This window comes from Schizophyllum commune (genome assembly GCF_000143185.2).
Source record: "Schizophyllum commune H4-8 unplaced genomic scaffold SCHCOscaffold_7, whole genome shotgun sequence".
Lineage (NCBI taxonomy): Eukaryota > Fungi > Basidiomycota > Agaricomycetes > Agaricales > Schizophyllaceae > Schizophyllum > Schizophyllum commune.
The window spans coordinates 1-19,153 of NW_026089544.1; the positions used below are offsets into that span (position 1 = coordinate 1).

Genomic DNA, 19,153 nt, shown 5'->3' on the forward strand with positions numbered 1-19,153 from the left:
CCTAACCCTAACCCTAACCCTAACCCTAACCCTAACCCTAACCCTAACCCTAACCCTAACCCTAACCCTAACCCTAACCCTAACCCTAACCCTAACCCTAACCCTAACCCTAACCCTAACCCTAACCCTAACCCTAACCCTAACCCTAACCCTAACCCTAACGATGATGACAACGCGTCGCTACAGCACGCGACAGGTACGCGTCAGGTCAGTAGCCGGACGCGCGACGGCACGTGGCCCTGCAGGCCGCGCTCCGCGCGTTTGCGAGCCGCACCCCGCTCGCATCCCAGTCAAGCCCGAGCCGGCGAGCACTGCCCTACGAGCCGCACCGGTCCGCAAGCGCGAGAGGGGCCGGCGACTTACCGGTTAATTCCCCCGGAGGTCTCCCGTGCATATTGCAAAGTGCTCGTGGGAGATCTCCAGGTCATATTGTATATTGCCGCACAGCATCAGCTGCGTGACGCAGGATCTTCTCGTCGTTCTTTTTCAGCGTCTCTCGTGCGCGCGTCGAAGGGCCTTGATTCCGCGTGTTGACGTTCTTGTAGGTGAGCAGGCGCGACTTCACGATAAGGAGGTTGCGTAGATCGTCAAGGGAGGTCCGGCATTGCGCGTTTCGCAGGCGGCGTTCAGTAGCGACGACACCCGAGATGCAGGTCGCCTGCTCCGAAGTTGTAAGGGAGGACGGCGGGAATAGCGGAATCTGTTCGGCGGGGAGTTCGGCGTTGGTATCGGCAGCTTGCCAGCTCGCGTGCCGCACGAGGGAGGGCGGGGTATAGACGGCTTGGACTTCGTGGATCTTGGTGATGGACCGCATCAACTTGACGCGCCGGCGAGCAAGCTCTGCTTGCTTGGTCGTGTTCTCGAAGTGCTTTGCTGAGATATCGTGGATGAGATTTCGCCTGAAACTGACGTTAGATGAAGAGCGCGTAATGCAACGAGACAACCTACTGGTCGTTCTCGACGTCGAGCAACGCTAAGATGAAGCCGCTCGGGGTCATATCGTGGCGGAATTCAAGGCCGCGCCTTGCTTGTTCAGCCTCTTCGTTCGCGAGTTCAAGAGCGACGTCGTTCTCGGAGGCGCCTGTGGAAGACGGTCAGAAAACAAGGAAATTGAAAAGGAAAGCAGGACGCCTACCAGACTTTGGCAGCTCGAACGGGTTCGGCCTCGACTTGTCGTGCTCGAAGGCCTCTACCTCCGCCTCCCACGCCTTGGTGTGCGCAGCCTGCCCTTTGGCGAACTCCGCAAGCTCGCTCTCCTGCGCAGCGAGCTCTGCGAGCGCGTCCACCAAGCGCCGTCGAAGCAGAGCGCCAAGACCTATCAACTTCAGCCAATTCCAGTGGCCGAAGTGATCGTCAATGGTGTCGGCTGCGCTGCCAGGCCCCATCTGGCGGAGGCTCATCCCAAGAGGGCCGAGGAACCCCCAAGGGCGCTCTACGCCTTCACCATCCGTCCTTCCAACACCCCAAGTCCAGTTAAGGTTGAAAAGAAGCTGACAGTCGAGTTTGTGGCCATGTATATGGAGCTTCGGGATGACGAAACGCACGAAGGCGTATGCGAGCTTGAAGCGGATGAGCGAGGGTAGCTTCTTGATGCGCTCCTCGAACTTCTTCGAATATTGACAGCAGATATCATAAGACAAGAGCAAGTGCAGCGCGGGGGAGTGGTGGCGAAGGAGGGAGCCGAGAGCATAGTCAGTATTTGCATATCTAGACGTCGTGTGAGCGCAACCTACGGCACCCCAAAGGAAGTACGTACCTCTCGCCGACCTGCGTGGGGACGACGCCGTTCCTCTGGATGAACTCATGGCGGGCACAGAGGCCAAGCGCCTTCCCGGTCTCCGCATACCCTTTCGAGAACTTCGTATTCGCGTGATCTACTGCCGACAGACCAGTGCATGTGCTGACCTATACAGATCATGGGAAGATCAGTAAAGAACACCGGGATTACACGCTATGTCGTACCTCGGTCTGCTCTTCCGCCGCCTTGATGTACTCCTCGAACGGGCCGCTTTCGACCATGTAGGAGCCACCGTTGGCAAGGGACGGGTCGCGTTCACGCGAGGATATTTTTCGTCTTTTGAGGCGAAAGCACGCGTCCAAGGCGATGAAGAGAACGTATAGGAATCTATGGCTCACTCGCATCTTGTTCATAAAACTGACTGTACGTCACAGGACTGACCTTTTCGCGGGCTCAACACTCTCCCATCCTTCCGGTAGGTTCACGCCAGGGCGCGGGCATGCGGGGCAGGCGAGCGCCAGTTCACCTGGGCGCACGTCACTCGGAGGCCGCTCCTGATCGTTCGCGCGGCCCGACCTCTTGAGGAGCTTGAGGTAGCGCCATATACGTACGCAGCGCAAGAAGGACCGGTAACGATTCTACCCATCCGTCAGTTCGAGCCAATCCCAACGTCAAAGAGCCCTCCTACCTTGTAACCCTCGGTCCCTGAGTTATCCGTCATGCGCTCGAGGCTTGTGTAGTAGTCGTACGCCGTGAGCTTCCCTTGGAATGTGATGAGTTGAAACTGGTTCAAGGCCTCGAAGGTGCAGGCGGTTTGTGGGTCACGGATCGTGGCGGGGAGCAGGCCGGCGCAGAGAAGTTGCTCGCGATGAGGCACAGCAAGGCTGGAGGGTCGGCAGCCGCAAAAGTCGACGCCAACGACGTGAAGGCCGTTGACGTGTACGACCGTGAAGTCCGCGTGAGCAGGCTGGGGCATACGGCACGGCTCGCCTTCTGGGTGACCAAGCTGAAGGCGGAGCCCAAGTTGCTGAAGTGTCGTCTTCTCGAAGAAGCGACCATTCCACTTCTGAAAGAGCACATGAGCCCATGCACGGTGATAGCAAGTAGCGGGTCTCACCTCGATACGACAGAATGGTCTTCGCTGGTGATCAGCTAGGCAGCAGCCGCGACAGTACAGCCCGCCGCCTACACAAGTAGTGCAGCGGTACTCGGGCGTGCCTTCCTCTCCGGGTTTGCACCCGGGACATTTGCGGTCAGCCTCGCTTCCTCTGCCTTCATTGCGCAGGAGGATCCGCGCGTAGTCATCCGCGGCTGCGGTCATGAACTCGCGGAGCGGTTCGTCCTGAGACATATCAGTAAGATAGAAGGGGGGAAGGTCTCGCGCAACGCACCGAAGGGTAGAATTTCTTGGTACGTTTGCGCCCACCGACCCTCCCTGCACCATGGGGGCCTTTCTCTAGAGGGGCGCCTGCGAGATCTACGTCGACGTATTCCGACTCCGCGTTGATCTCGGCCGATGTGTCTTCTTCATCGGAGTCGCGCGAAGTGGCAGCCCTCTTGCGAGGCGAGGGGGCCTCAATCCGGGATTTCTTTTGTACGCGACGTCGGCGATCGGATGAGAGTTGCTCGGAGAGTGTTGTGACGGTTGGAGGGGGCTTTGTCAGGAATGAAAGGGGGAACGATCGTATGTTGCTGGTCTTCTTTGTAGACATAGCGCGGGGGGAACGAACGATGCAGAGCGCGGGGAAACAAACAATGCAGCCGGGGATGTGATCGGACAACTTGTGATCAATGTGACCTGTCGCGTCTCGTTGACGCGTCTTGGTTTGACGCGTTGACTGTGACCCTCGTGACCCTCGCCTTAAAACTCGCGCCCTCGCGCCCCCTCACTCACCGCTTCTCACTTGCACGCCGCCACTCGACCACTCGACATGTCGAACATGAGATGGGTGGATTCTCTGCTACAAGGTACGCCGTCCGTTCGCGACGTAGGGGTGATCTCCGAGGGTAGGCGCCCTTGCTCTTTCAGCCCTCGCGCCCGTCGAAATGCGCGCCACACACCACGCCTTTACCACCTATGCTCACAGTGAGGTACTGGAAGCGTGTGTGGCGCTCACGTCTTCGGGGGATGAGCGCGCTATTGAGCCTTGTGCCTCTGCCCGAGCGATCACCCCACCTCGCCCCCGCGTATCAAGCTCACACAGGCCTCAGATCACGTCTCGCTGAGGACTACACGGTCCGGCGCATCCTTCAGCAACTACTACACGGTCAATAACCCCGAGTTCGACGTCGACGGTCTATTGGAGCGCTACTACCAGGAGAACGCGGAACAGGATGAGGAGGAACTCGTGGGGGCCGAAGCCGCCGACAACTGGCAAGGCGATCGCGCACCCAGCCCCACCTCCTCTCCCCTATCCTCCGCACCGCCCTCACGCTCACCCTCCCGGGCAACATCACCCGCGCCACCCTCCGTCAAGCGTGCTCGCGACCCCTCTCCGCCATCCGATCGCGCGCCCTCGCCAGCCACCGACGCGACACCCGCCGCCACCGGGCACAAGCCTTCTAAGAAGAAGAACTCCCGCAAAAGTCGGCAGCGCAAGGCACAACGCCGCGATGCTGAGGGCAACTGGGCGCCGCCGCCAGCTCGCCTGCTTCGCAAATCGCGCCACCTCGCGAGCGCGACGTTCGAAGAAGTCACCCTTGATTGGGATGCGCAACCCGTCACCAGCACCGGGTTCACGGCAAAGCGCGAGGACGGCGAGCAGAAGCTCTATGCGCTCGACGACTTCATTGGGCCCAAGGCGAAGGTCCCTGGCTTCAAGCTCATCGACTGGGATGGCAGGTGCGTATCGATCGACAGCCCTCCCTCCACCCTCTCACAGAACCCCCAGGGAGACCGCCGGCCTAACGACGCCAGATGGGCGCGTCTTCGGCGTCCTCGCAGGCCATCCAGACGACTCGGACTGGACTAACGTCCACGAATCCCTCGCAGACGAGATCGCGAAGAGCGGCGAGCGCGTCAAGTTCCCCAAGGAGTCGCAGGACCATCGTCGTGGCCAGTTTGGCGCCGAGGCGTACGGCGCATCTCACGGCGGCGGTCAGACTGTGAGTGTGCCTCACCGAAGCCTCTCCCTCGCTTGCTGATGCTATTAGAGGCCCCTGGTATACTCAAGCACACGCCGGGAATGACGGCCGTGTTATCCTACCTTGTCGGCCTGGCTGCAATGATACGTATCGCCCACTTTGCCTCCTGTAAGCCCCCACCGCGCCCCTCCCCCTCGCCCACTGACGCCCTTTAGCCGTTTTCTTCAACTGGGCGCCCGCTCTATGGACGTTCTACGCCGACCACATGCGCAAGCTCTTCGACAACGACCCCGACTTACGACAAAACTTCGCCCGCAGCGTGTGGGCCTGCATAACCATCAATTTCGGCCCACGTACAATCTGCTACAAACATCGCGACTTCGGTAACCTTCCATTTGGATGGTGCGCCATCACCGCCCTCGGCCGCTTCGATCCCAACCGCGGGGGTCACCTCGTTCTTTGGGAATGTGGGCTCGTCATCCGCTTCCCCCCCGGCTCAACTATCCTCATCCCCTCCGCCATCATCAACCATTCGAATACGACGATCGCCGACCACGAAACACGGTACAGCGTCACACAGTACACTGCCGGGGCGATATTTCGTTGGGTGCAGCACGGGTGCAGGCTCGACGAGAGGTACTACTCCTCCTTGTCGAGGGCAGGCCTGCGAAAGGCGAAGGAGGCTAACTCGCGGCGCTGGCGAGAGGGCGTCGAGCTTTGGTCTAAGGTGGGCGATCTCCAATCAACGGCGAGGGAGGCTGTACGTACATTGAGCGCTCGTAGCGATACTCAGTAGTTGAGGTAGCTTTGGACTGTATTTCTTGTACCAAAAAAATCCTTTCAAGCTAGAACCAAACTGGAGTGATCCTATAGCCAACGAGCTGCCCACTGCCCATCTGAGTGCTGCCAAGGATGCCCAGCGCATGCAGGGAGTTTATCTAGCATGACCGAGCCGTGATGTGGTGCAGAAAGTTGATGGAGATTTAAGAGTACGGTGGGATCAATGTGCCTCTCGCTGGTAATCTGCGAGCGTCCAAGTGAGTATTCCACTTGCCTATATCCCTGAAAATGCAAGAAATGTGTTGATAGGGCATCACCTTTGCATTCTATGTCTTTTTTTTGTGTCCTTGAGGCTCGCAACACGGTGAATAGAAGGGTCGAAGAGAACGCCACATAATCGTGCGGTCCCAAAGCACAGGACTACGGTCCCGAAGTCACACGGTTGCGGTCCCAAAGCTCGACGTAGACGCCACATTGGCGCCACATGAAGTACCGCACGGCGTTGCTTTACTTGCACCTTACCCTCTGTACCATGGCGCGGCCGGCGGAGAAGCGAGACCCAGAGCGTAGGCGCGCTTCTAAAAAGGCGTACTATGAGCGGTGCGTCTGCAGTTGTGCTATGCGTCCGTACGACTGAATATCGCACTAGCAACAAAGAGCGTCTGCGGGAGAAGGCCCGCGAGCGCGCGAGAGCGAGATATCAGCAAGACCCAGCTGCTCGAAGAGAGCACCACCGTGCGGTTACGGCGTATCGCACTCTACATGCGGACGAGCTTCGCGTGCGGCGCCTCAACCTCTATCGCAAGTATGTATTCCTTCCATTCCATCTCGCCCTGTTGCTGACGACGCATAGGACCTACCTCCTCAAGTTTGGGGTTGACGCTTTTCGTACCAAGTTCATCTCTAGACTCAGTACCAATGAGCGTGAAGGAATTCCGCACGGCTATCTTCTCGAGGATCGAGAAGACTGGCTGCTCCGACGCGCTTTCGAACCACACAATGACGTTGAATTTGGAGAGGACGAAGACGGCGAAGATGACCACATTGAAGGGGACGAAGATATGTAGGCTACGTACTGACCATGGTATATATGTGATATGATAGATAAGTTTGCCGTGCCTCCGAAGCCTGGGAACTGCAGGGTGATGCTTTAGGGTCTGAACCTCAGAGATAGCCCGAGGCGTGGGAGACTGAGGCCCCGTGGCCTCCTTGTCTTCCCCCACCATGGCGAGTAGATACCGCTGCCTCGCGCCGCTCCATATCTCTTCGTCGCCAGGTGCGAGGGCCACGCTCGAGGTCTACATTCTCTACGACGGCCCCAAGGCTGGGATCTATACGGATTCGTGCGTGATCAATCCAAACATCCTTTTTTCTTACTTACGGGAGCACAGCGGCCGAGCGCCCAAGTACGCGTACACCTGCAGTACAATCGCCCATGGATTCTACATGTGGGAGATCAACTGCGAGAACAACCATCAGCATCTCTCTCCCCCTCTACCCAACGCGATCGACGGCACCATACACGGGTGGTGTACGTGGCGCATCCTCGTCAACAAGGCCGGTGACTGCGGCTTCGTCCACGTGGATGAGCAAGCCCTCGAGCGAATCCTCGAGCGTCTACGGAACGGGCTGGAGAAGATCAGCGAAGCTCTTATGCGCGAGCAGGCAGCACAACCGCGCCCCCCTCAGTTGGCGCAGTCGGCGCGGGCGACTCCCGCTGCCCTTGGCGGCGCGTATCGGGTTGCGACTCGAGGGTCATCGCCCGACATCTGGCAGGACGTCCCCCTCGCTCCTCCACCCCCTCCGCCTTCCTCGAACCGCCCGACCAGGGCACATCATGCGGCGCCGCCATCTCCTGTCAAATCCACGCGCACGAGCCGATCGCCCGTCAAGAGGTCAGAGCCCGTCGCGAGCTCTCCCCTACCTAGTATCGACATCAGCTCGGACGAAGACGAGGCGCTGTACGTCAGTGCTCGCGCATCTGCGACGCCCGCTCGGAGGCCCTCCCCTTCCAAGCCCAGCACAGCGTCCAAGGCCCCGACCCCGAAATCAATCGAGGCCATCTTCTCCGCGAAGGCGAAGGGGGTGGCTTTCTCGACAACGGCCTCCGCGACCGTCGGCGCCCCTCGAGCGCGGTCATCCTCACCTCGCAAGAAGCGCGCCTCGCCTTCGTCCATAGTCGCCCCGCCTTCGATGCCCTCGACGCCGTCATCGATTGCCCCATCACCATCCGTTGCTTCCTTGACCGACGCCCTCAGCCGCCACGGCCTGTCCGTGGCAGCCTCCCCTCCCCGCATGCCTGCCAGGTGGTGGGTTGTTTGCCAAGGTAACGGCATGAAGCGCACCACGGCCAGCCTGTACGTTCATAGCTTGAAGTTGCGTCTTTACGAATCTGACCGACTCTATTCAGGGCGGTGGCTCAAACATGGCTCGCAGAGGCGGAGTCACAGGGCTTGGAGGCCGAGCTCAAGGTCGCCGAGGACGAGGATGAGCTTGCTGCCCTGCTTCGTGTAAAATAGTTTGTATGTTCTTTGCTTTGCTTGTGTATGAATGTATGCAATGGTCATCCGTGTTTCTCAGCCTGAATATATGGAATAGTCGTCGGACGTGCAAATTTGGAGCTCGACGCGTACTGTCACACGTGTGACAGACGCGTCGCTTTTCTGTTGTTCGAGTTCAACTTGCGACCTGCGCTCTTCACTGAATACTGGCTTACCCGCTTCTTCTTTCGCATATCACCACTCATTATCTTCTCGCCCATGGGACGCTTGAGGAAGGAGCCCACTGCTCGCAAGCAGACGACGCGCGGAAACCCTGGCATCTGGTTCGACCGGCGCAAGGACATTCTCGTCTCCCACAAGGACAAGTATGTGAAGGCGCCACGAAAGGAGAAGAAGATCGTTGTGGAGGAAACTGTGGACGCCTATCTCGACGAGTACCCATATCACTTCAACGACCCTCCCATCATTCCAGAGGGCGCGTCGGAGGAGGAATGCGCGCGCATCATGAACGCGGCTAAGGACGACGCGAGGGCTGAGGCAGGGCCGGTGCGTACTCTCACCGATTAACGTGCTCTCTCGTTGAGATTATCGTACAGCAAATCAACTCATGGCTCAAGAATCAAGTGACGAAAGCGAACGCCGTCACGAAGAATCCCTTCCGGACCTTCCTCGCGCAGAGCCTCAAAAATCTGGCTGCTACAAAGCCCGCCCACGTACCCGAGCACAAGATGTGGATGAAGCAGCCCGAGTACCGCGACGTCTTCCTGCCGATATTCGAGGAGCGCTGGGCCAAAGCGGACCTTTCATCGGAGCAGGAGCTCACGCAGCGCGTCCAAATCGCGCAGGAAATCTACGAGGAGCAGGACGAGGAGGTGAAAAAGCACGTCCGCAGCTTGGTGAAGGAGGACTACGAGCGGCGTCTCGCACTGCGCAATAGCGTTTGGGACGAAGACGAGATCACAGAGGAAAGCGCGGAGCTGTACGTGCCCCTCTTTCATCGCTCATTCTTATACTCATACCGCCTAGGTGTCGCGAGAACATCTCCAAACTCATCGAGCCGCTGCTCGAAGAGTTATGTCGACTATGCAAGCTCAATGTTGGGACGATCATGCTCGCGCGGCCGCCGCAGGATGAGTTCGATAAATTTGAGTGTATCTCGTGCGTCACCTCATACTAACCATCGTGCATACACTGATGATGCTCAGTGTCGACGTGGGGCGAACAATCGCAAGCGAGGGCTCCCTCAAGCTTCCCGACTTCGAGCCCGACAAGTATAGCGACCTTTACCTGAGGTGGTTCCTGCGCTTCGTCGTGCACACTACGGGTGAGCAAACTACGCTGTCAAACCTCGTATTCCATACTCACTGATCATTAGAAAGATCGGCCGCTCTGCAACGCGAACAGGAAGAACGCGAGCGGCAGGCAGCGGGGTCGCATTCTCAACAGAAGGAGCCGAGGGCCGAGGATGAGGCTAGGCGCCGTCTGGTGCAGGTCGCCGGTGTGCCCGCCGCTGCGGAGGACGATGCCAGCGGTGCTAAGCGTCGTCCGCGACAGGGCCGCCGTCGTAGGCATCGGCGAGGTGGCATTGATGCTCACGAGCTCTCTGGTGACGAGACGGCCGAGTCGTCCATGGACGAGAACCTTGACGACGGGGAAGGGTCAGGCCCCGAGGAGGATGGGCGTGGAGAAGCACTCGCAGCGCGAGCTTTCGAGGGGGCGCGTCAAAGCCGAGCTCGGGCACACCGCGAGAAGGAGCACATCCCAGTCGACGAGTACGGCGTTCCCCTGCGTGACGTGAAGGGTCGCGAGTTCTCGGCATACCTGCGCGAGCGCCTGTCACGTATGGCGCCGGGGCGGCGTACCTCGTTGCTGAACGAAATGGATCGGATGAGCGACTACGAATTGAACCGCCAGGACACGATATCGAGAAACGAGTGCACGATCCGTGCTTCGCTCCTCAAGGAGGGTCTCCTGACCGAGGCTGACCCTCTCTGGGGAGATGTCGTGCCCCAGAAGATCGTCGCCTCTCAGGTGCACGAAGGGGGCGGAGACACTGGGCATGCGCGCAGCGCATCGCCTGCGGGTGCCGAGCGTGGAGCTGTGGGTGCTGACGAGCCTTTGTCGCGCCCCTTCGCGCAGCCTCCCGTACCCTCGGAGGCAGACGTGGATACGCCCTCTCAACGAGCAGTCGACCGCGATACCCCGGCCGACAACGGCGAAGAACAGGGGTCCGCAGGTGACCTCCAAAGTGTCGATGGCTGCGGCGACCTCGCCCCCATTGAACAGGGCGCCTCTCGCGACCACCGGCTCAGCGCGTCCAACAACAACGAGGCTGACAATCTTCGAGAGAGCGTCAACCTCACCCCTACCAACGGCGGCGCCGAGGACAACAACCTCGTCGGGAACTCCGTCACATTGCAGGGCGAAGAGGATTCGCCCGGAGCACAGCAGGGGCTCAAGGACAGCGCGCTCACGCCGGCAGATGCGCGTCTCGACGAGCAGCCAGGAATCGACAACCCGCGGCGTGCCAAGGCGTCGAAAGGCAGAGGTGCAGTCCGAGCGCGCGGGAGGAAGGTACCTACCCCTCTCGCTCAGGATAAGGAGGGTGGTGGCGCGGGCAACATCGTGCAGGGTGCCGCCGTCGCTAACGCTACCCCGGGCACGACGCGCGAAGGGGGCGGGAAGCATAGGCGCGGCTTGGACGACGAGCGGCCCGGGAACATCTTTTCGGTGTCGCGCGCGGGGTGGCTGGACTGGGTGTCTCTCGGGGTGGACAATCTCGCTTTGGACGACGTTGCAACCAATTCCGAGGCCGACAAGGCGTGGAGGACGGTCGTAGCGACGTGGTGGGTGCTGGAGAAGCATGATGAGTTCAAGAAGGTATGTGTACTCACTTGGTTAGGTGCTGCTTTTCTTGCTGACTCGCGGTCCAGGACAAGCGAGTTCCCGCGAATGGCTGCCGTCCCAAGGAGATTGGGGAGTGGATCAAGCGCGCGCGCATGACAACGTTCGCGCCCCAGGTTCCCGCGAATACGCCCCCCGAAGACTTCCTCGACGACTGGAAGGCCTCGATTTGGCGCTGGTGGTCTTCGCTGAACCCGCAGTGGCGCCAGCGCAACACAGATGGCAAGGTCGGCAAGGGACGCGGCACCGCCGGCGACTGGCTGTGCCTCCACTACCCAGGTCTCAACGGCCATCTGAGCGTGCTGAAGGGGGTGAAGTGGTGGTTCGACTTGGAGGGAAACCCAGGAGGAAGTCGTAGCTGGCTAGAGCTCGTAGAGGATATTCAATGGGCTCTAGACGGGGTTCTGAAGCAGCTCAGGTATGCCAGATGCGCTTTTTGCCTAGATTTGTGCACTGATGTCCTTGAAGCGAGTCTGAAAGCGAGGGGCGAGCCTCAAAGCGTAGGAAGACCAAGTAGCGCGACGGGTAATGCCCCCGTATCGCATGCCACCACTGTCGTGCGCACGTTATCTTGTATAGATGCTATAGCGCGTCTTTTCTTTCGTGCCGCTACTGCCTTGCTGAGCTAATATGTATATTTTTCATTTGTTCTCATGTCTCTTGATGCCTCCTTGCTCATCCCTGCTCATTTACATTCTTCCTATCCTAATCAATGACACCCGCTGCTACTGTTGACCTACATACTACCTATTCATTGTGCCAGAATCTCCTTTTGTTTCCCTTTTTGGTAGGACCCACGTGCACAACGGCACGAAAGCGCGCGCACCGGAAATGGCTGCGAAATGGAATTTCCCGAGCCGGATTGCGAGCACGGCCATCCGAGGTGAGCCAGAGGCCCGCAGCCGCGCCACGCGGACCGCGCCAGCATCCCCCAGCACCAGCCAGAGGCCTACCGAGCCGAGCCACGCCCTAAGACAGCCGGCTCAACGGCTTTTGCCGGCCTCGTAGACCTTACGTCCAGATTGTAATCAGCGATATGTAAACTGTCGTTTGGTTTTAAATCCGGGGTACAGCATCAGCTGGAAGGAGGAGCAGCGCCGACTCGTGGATGAGGACTGGGACGTCATCACCGCTCTCCGGTACTGGTCCGCAGAGGCGCCAGATAGGGCGCTCTACGAGTCCATGAGCGCTACGATCGAGTCGACCTGGTTTTCGAGCTTCCAAGATCGTAGGCGGGACAGCAGCGGAGACCCGACGAACTGCAGTGGAAGCATGGAGCAGGTGTGGCAGCACACTTATAACCGTTACCTCGACCTGACCAATAAAGGGCGAGACGGCGACCGACCGCATTGCTGAAGGAGACGATAGTCCTTGGCATAATATGGTGCGCTTCGCTCCGCATGGCTGCAAAGGCTTCTCTGACAGTCCGCAGGATACTTCAGCGGTGGTCAAGAGCATGTCAGACGTAGCCGACCGGCTCGAACAACTCAACAGGTACTTGGACATTGCCCCGCAGTTCATCGAGGCTGCGAACGAGCTCATCGATGCCCTCGATGCTGCGGAGGCGGCCGATATTGTCTCGCGCTCGCCCGGCGCCCTCTTGCCACACCTCAATCCATCCTCCCCACCAGGTCCGCCATACGGCGATCGCCTCCACATTCCTGCGTCCCGCACCCCCGCGCCCTGGTCCTCGTCCGCCAGCAGCTTGTCTGACTCGCCCATCCGCACAACGAGTCTGCCAAGCACAAGGCCCGGTTCCGCCAGGTATCCTTCAACCAGCCCGTCCCCGGCCCCATCTAGCACGGCGGAGGGTACGGCGCCATCGCTCGGGAGCGCGTCGGATGGTGCATAATGAATGACCTTGCGAAGCTGTAGTCCTCCGTACGAACAAAGCATGTACATTTTGAATATTCATGATTTATCGTTCTCTTGTCTTCCTGCGCCGCGCTACCACGCTGCGAGCATATGCTTCCAGTCAGAGTCCTAACCGGCTGAGGACGGCTAGATATGTGCAGAACAACATGCCACTGGTGGACGGTAGAGGTAGCACCCGCAACGTGTGGGCAGCGTGTCGGAGCATTTTCCTCACTGCGCGAATTACATTGCCTCCGACATCCGTTTCTCATGCGACCAGGGGCGCGAGCTATTCAGCACAATCACTTCTATGGTTTTTGCCAATAATGCGATACTGCCTGTCGCCGACCGGATAATGGGCGCATACAGGCGGACACGCGCATGGAGCACGCATCATGGCAGGGTCAAGTAAATTGGCGAGGCGCCCGAATGCATTCACAGATCAACCTGATATAGCTAGGGTGGCATGGCCAGTACAAATAGAAACGATGGAGACAAAATCCGTAGTGAAGCGCACGAAGGAAGGGATACGCGGAGACCACAACTGTGGTAGAAGACTCTAAAAAGCTACTGAAGGACGCCCTGCGCTGCGAGCTGGACTGGTATCAGGTGAGATGGCTGAAAGACGTGGGGCGAGGAAGCAGACTTACCAATATAGCCGTTGTCGCCGATATCGAACCGCCGGCGCAGCCACTCCATAAACGCCATCCCTGGAACATTGAACAACCTTTGCCCCGTAATCAAACTGTCCGTCGCGGCAGGGTCAACAAGCCACGTGCACAGCAGCTCGAGAGAGTCCCACGAATGATTATGCTCGTCCACCTGTAGGTCATGGAATGCTTCGGCGCGAAGGCCGTCGTCCAGCCATACGGCCCAGAGAGCGGGTAGGACGAACTCCAAGTGAGGATGGTCGCCGTCCCGGCGCGATGAGTATGGCGGATGCAGTCGGTTTCCACCCATCGTGGCGAAGTGGCAAGAGTAGCATGCGATCTTGCCGTCATGCCGCCCGTACCTGGGAAGGTTGCGGAGGACCTTCCACTCGTTCCTCGACGGCGACAGAGGGCAGCTCCACATCTCATGCCTCAGATGAGCATCGTCACGCGACGCGAACCTGCCGAGCTTCCAGTGGACAAAGCAGAAGCCACAGGAGTGCTCGCCGACCTCGTCGAGCAAGTCCTGCCAGTTCTCGATCTGGTCGGCGGTCATGGCCATGCGGTCCATAGTGCGCGCCTCGGCGGCCAAGCGCGCACCCTCGAAGCCTTTGCGAAGAACACGCTCGACCTGGGTCGCCGTCGCCGGGGAGTACAAGCGAGGAAGGAGGGGTTGCAGTGCGTGGGTCGCGTGCGGGTCGTGCTGGTACTGGCTCCGGCCCTTGCGCGTCATCTCCGGAAGCGAACGATACGCTAAGAGAAAAGGTAAGGATATCGCATGCGGGATAGCAGTGTACGGGACGCACCAATTTCGCAGAAATGACAGAGTTGTGCATTACGAATCTGGAAGCAGGAGAGAGGTACGCCGTCGTTGTACGTGTTGAAGATGATCCGCATGCACTTCTGCGGGTCATTGTCAAGGAGCGCAGTCGCCATGACGAAAAAGACATAGTGGATGAGATGATGTCCTTGGAGGTTGCGTATAACAGGGACGGCATTAGACGCTGGGAAGCCCTTGTTCGCAAAGACAATCGAGTACCCCGGACGCCCATCGCGTGCGGCGCGGCCGGACTCCTGAAGGAAGTCGATAAGGGTGCGAGGAACACCCCAATGGAAGACAAAGCGAACGTGCTGAAAGTCATTGCCGCAGGCGAGCGCGCTGGTTGTGACGATCCCGACGTACTTGCCGGACTTCCAATTGTCAAGGCGGCGTTGGAGAACTTCAGCGGTAGCCTGATGCTCGCCGTCGTCTCGAGGTGCGTGGTAGCACTCCACGTTTAGCGCCTTGGCAAGGGCATAACCTTCAGCAATACTCGTGACGAAGACCATCCAGCGGTCACGGCGAGGCAGCTTCGCCGCGTCGACATAGCCCCTGATGCAGCGAGCACCGGCAGTCATGGATTCCTGCGCGGGCTGGATGATGTACTTGATCTCTGGGCGGTCTCCGAGGGTGCGTATGACAAGGGGGTCGGAGAGGCCGAACTCCTTGATGTAGTAGGGTATACTGTCAGGAGTACCGTTGCCCGTCAGGAGCACGAGCGGGCACTCGACATAGCGGATCTCGTAAATTTCCCGCAACCGCTTACGGAAGTCCTGCGATGTGAGGATCATCTGCGCCTCGTCGACGACGATTCGCATGATGGGCATGCCTCGAAGGCGCGCATGTCGTAGGGCCGCCATCCACCCGTCGGAGCGGCCGATATCGACGGAGATGAGCACAACCTTCGTGCCTGCAGGAATATCTCCGTATTTTGCGTTAGCGAAATCGACGTACTGGATGCCACCGTCGTCCATGCGGCGCGCCCAATCGTCCCTCAAGGACAGGAGGGGGACCATGATGGCGGTCAACCCCTGTTTGACGAGGGAGGGAGCCAGCGCGATGACTGACTTGCCCGCTGCTGTACCCATAGCGACAATGACATCGCGAGTGAGGCAGAGAAGCGCGATGATAGCGGCGCGCTGCTCAGGCGAGCGCCATACAGCGGTGGGTTTCCCCAGATATTCGCGGACCAGGGGAAGGAGATCATCGTTCTCCAGGTCCGTGGGATCAGGGTATGGTTCGTCCATCGTACAGTGCAACGCTTCTGGCACAGGGAATACTAGAGGAAGAGTGTCAGACAGCCATACGCGATGCGTAAAGCACAGACGTACGTTCATCCTCTCCAGGGCGGCAATCTCCTTCTCTAAACTCCGTGGCAGACTTTAACACAAGGGCCAGTCCATCGAATGGGTTCTCTGGATAGACGTATGACTTCGCCGCGCCACGAGGAACGCGGGACGTGACTGCGGGACCCGCACGTGCTTGTGGCGCTGATCCTTGCGCCCCTCGGGGAACCGCAGTAGCTGGGACTTGACGGGAAGGACCAGCGATTGCGGTAGGAGCTACCGGACGGGACGGGCCAGCGACAGATGCCGCGGCGCGTGAAGGAACGGCGGGCGGCCGATTTGCGGGCGGCCGCTTGGGCGCGGGAACACGCACGGGCGATGAAGGCAAGCGCACAGCAGCAGGGCGCGTCTTCCGAAGCGCTGCCACGTTGCGCATGGCCGGCGGCGCAGGTGCGGGATTGAGTGACGGCTGAAGACGGGTCGTAGCGGGCACCGTTGCTCTGCTACTGGAGGCATGGTCTCCGCCATAGAGGCGGGTATCTACAACTCAGTGAATAAAAAGGGGGGTTAAAGGGCACGGCGCTGCGCACCTCGGCCGGCTGCTAGAGAGAGAAACGGAAATATCAGAATAGAGCATAGACAAAGGGGTACTGCACTGACGCATGCCTGTACGAGCGCCAACGTGAGTGCGTGGAGCTGACAGAGTGCGTGCTCGGTAAGTACACGTAGCCCACCAACCATAAAAACGCACCGTCAACAGGCTTCGTCGCCCGACGCTCCTCTGTACCAGATGACTCGTATTAGCTCACATGTCCCGGGCATCGACGACGAGCACACGCACCATTCTCGCCAGGGCTTGAAGACAACGGAGCATCGGACATAGGAGGAAATAGAGGAGGATCCGCTGAGAATAGTCAGACACATAGCGGCGTACCGGGGGTCTCATACTGACCGGCGCGACGAAGAGCTTTACGCTGCTTTCCGGGAAGTGAAGCATAAGCGGACGCTTCCTCCTTTTTACGCTGAGCTTCAATTCGCGCTGCAGATGGAATTAGCAAAGAAGCGCGGTTACTTCCACCAAAGAAAGGCGCACAGGTCACAGAAGGAATTGCGGCAGAAGAGGAGGTATAGAGCGCTTCACGCCGCGGCTCTGCGAAACATGGATTAGATTGAGGCTCGCCCGGTACTTAGCAAGAAGCTAACTGTAAAGTGGAGACTCGGCGACAATATCGCTCTCTGGAAGATCATCTAGACGATGGATTAGCAAAGAGAACACGTTGATTCGACTAATCGCTTACGGAACGGCATGTTCGGGGTGTGCACATCGTCAGGGGGGATCCCCTCATCCACGTCCACATCTTCCGGGTCCGCCATGCGAACGTCCAGCGCATTGCTGGCTTGAAGATCTGGCACGTGCTCAAAGGCATCATCGAGTGCACGGAGGGTGCCGCGCGCGAGTGGCCGCGCTGATAGCGAGTAAATTAATCGAACGGTTCAGCTAATTGGTCGCGCTCGCACGCTCACTTTTATTCTCAGCGGCGTATTGACGTAGTTGTGGCGGAGGTGGGCTTTGCATGGCCTGGTCTTCTTCCAAGGCGACATGTTGAGATGCAGCGTCATCATAGGCCGCATGGGGGTGAGGGGAAGGAGTTCGGGGCGGTTGAAGCGGTTCTTGCGAGGCGAACCCAGGCATGATCGCGGCTGCTAGCGAATTAGCCATGATAACGCGCAGATACGGCCACACTCACACTCGTGAGGGCCAACGGACCGGAGCGCGCCCTGTCCGGCAATCATGGAAAAGAGTTCATCTTGACGAGCGGCCATTTTGGAGACGTTGGCGGAGAGTGTGGTCATAGCGGATACAAGAAACCGGATAGACTCGCTATCAGCGGAGGGCGGAGCAGGCGGCGGGGGCGGGGGCGGAGGCGGAGGCGGAGGCGGAGGTGGCGGTGGATATACGCTGTCGTAGTGGTTAGCGGTGCACTCGTCGTATCTGCGTAAGAGGCCTCCGGGAATGAGACGGAGAACGTCACGGCACCAGCGGTCACTGTTGTTCAAATAGCTCTTGACGATGGGAGCCGTCAGGCCGGACAGGATGCCGTGGGAGAGACCGTAGATCTGATTCGCGATGGCAAGCGTGTGCCCCGCCTGGAGCGCGTCAACCTCCTCGGCTGCGGAGGGCTCGTCCGACTCGTCGTGAAAGTGCTCGCGATTGACGGATATATATATATGGCGCCACGAGCTCAGGCCGAGTCGCCAGCCAAGGATACGACCGGATGCGTCGCCGATCGCATCGCTGAGCTTTGCGCTGGTGAAGAGACAGCCATTATCCATGAAGAGCATGTCCCGGTATGCGCGCGGAAGGTCCGTCTGAAGTGGCCAGAGGACGGATGCGAAGAACGCAGCCCTGGGGCGGCGGTAAAAGTGTAGACGTGCTATGATATCGCCGGCGACGCCGTCCAGTGAAGCGGGGATGACTTTGTCGTGCTGAGCGTTGTTGGTCGTTTTGTTGTATTGTCGCACGACAGCGATGCACTTATCGATAAGGAACAGGTTACGAAGGCGGTAGGGCGTGTTGCGAGCAAGAAGCGCGCACATCTCCGTTCCTCTCCCGGGGCCGCCGCTGCTCAGCTGGATGATGACCATGAGGATCCTCTCGAGCTTCGCCAGTCGGCGCATCCATGTGCGCGCCTTGTCAGTGTCGAGCCCAAGGCCGGCGTTGTTGAGAAACTTGAGCTTTGTCGATGTGAAGAACTGCTGAGAGAAGCTTTCGGAGAGCGCCTCTAGTGAGGCGTCATCATCCAGATGGGTGAACGAATAACCGGGCTTGTTCTCCTGCAGGTCGTCGACGAACTTCGAGTATGGAACGGTAGTGTCGAGCCCCTCAGTGAGAGTGTCGAAGATCGCGATCGCTTCCCGGTGCAAGCGGGTGACGATCTCACGGATCTGCGGGAGGCTGATCCTCCGCCCATGGTAGAGAAGTTCCTCGTGCTTGTCATCGTCCGTCCACCAGATGCGCGGCAGTGAAAGTGTATTGTATGCGAGCGCTGTAGCGTAGTGCTGCAGGGAGCGGATGCTATCAAAGGCCGTGAACTCGTTCTCCTGTACAAACCGGAGCAGAGGCTGAACCGCCGTCCACTGGTCAAACGCGGTAGTCTCCGTCAGACGTGTTTGCAGCTCGTAGATGGCCGCAAGCCGGATACTGCGCGTGAATCGGGCGAGGATTCCAGTGGTTTCCTTCTCGGTGGCGAAGCTCCCGTCCGCCTTCTTGCTGGAGTATGTGAGGAATGCCATCGTGGGATCGGCGATGGAGTCGCCTTGTTGAGTGCGCCGCCACTCGCGGAACCAGACTTCAGAGAGGACTCGATGAATGTCGGTAATCTGGGCATGGCGGGGGTGGTCTTTGGGAAGGCGGAGGCGCTGGGAGAGACGGCGTACAACGCGCGTGAGGGTCGCGTCCTTAGGGAGATCGAGGCCCTTCGGCTCGCGCATCAGCATGGCAAGCATGCGGATGACGGGGACGGTGTAGTCGCTGT

General features: G+C 59.2%; 5 protein-coding genes across 5 annotated transcripts; 3 read left to right on the forward strand and 2 right to left on the reverse strand.

The window, feature by feature from the left end:
• Window positions 1-1,094: 1,094 nt before the first annotated feature.
• SCHCODRAFT_02504501 (uncharacterized protein) lies at window positions 1,095-3,450 on the reverse strand (the record flags this gene model as incomplete). Its single annotated transcript, XM_003031123.2, has 7 exons — window positions 1,095-1,707; window positions 1,757-1,905; window positions 1,963-2,125; window positions 2,180-2,376; window positions 2,427-2,804; window positions 2,856-3,080; window positions 3,130-3,450. The coding sequence occupies 7 exons, from the start codon at window positions 3,448-3,450 to the stop codon at window positions 1,095-1,097; spliced, it is 2,046 nt and encodes a 681-aa protein (XP_003031169.2).
• Window positions 3,451-3,784: 334 nt separating this feature from the next.
• SCHCODRAFT_01097497 (uncharacterized protein) lies at window positions 3,785-5,618 on the forward strand (the record flags this gene model as incomplete). Its single annotated transcript, XM_003031517.2, has 5 exons — window positions 3,785-3,887; window positions 3,950-4,580; window positions 4,630-4,843; window positions 4,894-4,990; window positions 5,038-5,618. The coding sequence occupies 5 exons, from the start codon at window positions 3,785-3,787 to the stop codon at window positions 5,616-5,618; spliced, it is 1,626 nt and encodes a 541-aa protein (XP_003031563.1).
• Window positions 5,619-6,146: 528 nt separating this feature from the next.
• On the forward strand, window positions 6,147-6,579 carry SCHCODRAFT_01048847 (uncharacterized protein; the record flags this gene model as incomplete). Its single annotated transcript, XM_050340927.1, has 3 exons — window positions 6,147-6,202; window positions 6,252-6,407; window positions 6,456-6,579. Coding segments are annotated over 3 exons (336 nt in total), but the record flags the coding sequence as incomplete, so codon positions are not given.
• A 247-nt stretch (window positions 6,580-6,826) lies between these two features.
• SCHCODRAFT_02734338 (uncharacterized protein) lies at window positions 6,827-12,862 on the forward strand (the record flags this gene model as incomplete). The annotated part of the gene is made up of 12 exons (XM_003031516.2): window positions 6,827-6,945; window positions 6,994-7,959; window positions 8,013-8,110; window positions 8,201-8,649; window positions 8,700-9,082; window positions 9,130-9,261; window positions 9,309-9,427; window positions 9,479-10,983; window positions 11,037-11,425; window positions 11,799-11,890; window positions 12,029-12,288; window positions 12,440-12,862. The coding sequence occupies 12 exons, from the start codon at window positions 6,827-6,829 to the stop codon at window positions 12,857-12,859; spliced, it is 4,932 nt and encodes a 1,643-aa protein (XP_003031562.1).
• A 566-nt stretch (window positions 12,863-13,428) lies between these two features.
• SCHCODRAFT_02505854 (P-loop containing nucleoside triphosphate hydrolase protein) lies at window positions 13,429-19,115 on the reverse strand (the record flags this gene model as incomplete). Its single annotated transcript, XM_003031122.1, has 10 exons — window positions 13,429-13,460; window positions 13,512-13,606; window positions 13,874-14,264; window positions 14,318-15,610; window positions 16,459-16,521; window positions 16,552-16,656; window positions 16,821-16,865; window positions 16,916-17,023; window positions 17,142-17,318; window positions 17,366-19,115. The coding sequence occupies 10 exons, from the start codon at window positions 19,113-19,115 to the stop codon at window positions 13,429-13,431; spliced, it is 4,059 nt and encodes a 1,352-aa protein (XP_003031168.1).
• Window positions 19,116-19,153: the final 38 nt, after the last annotated feature.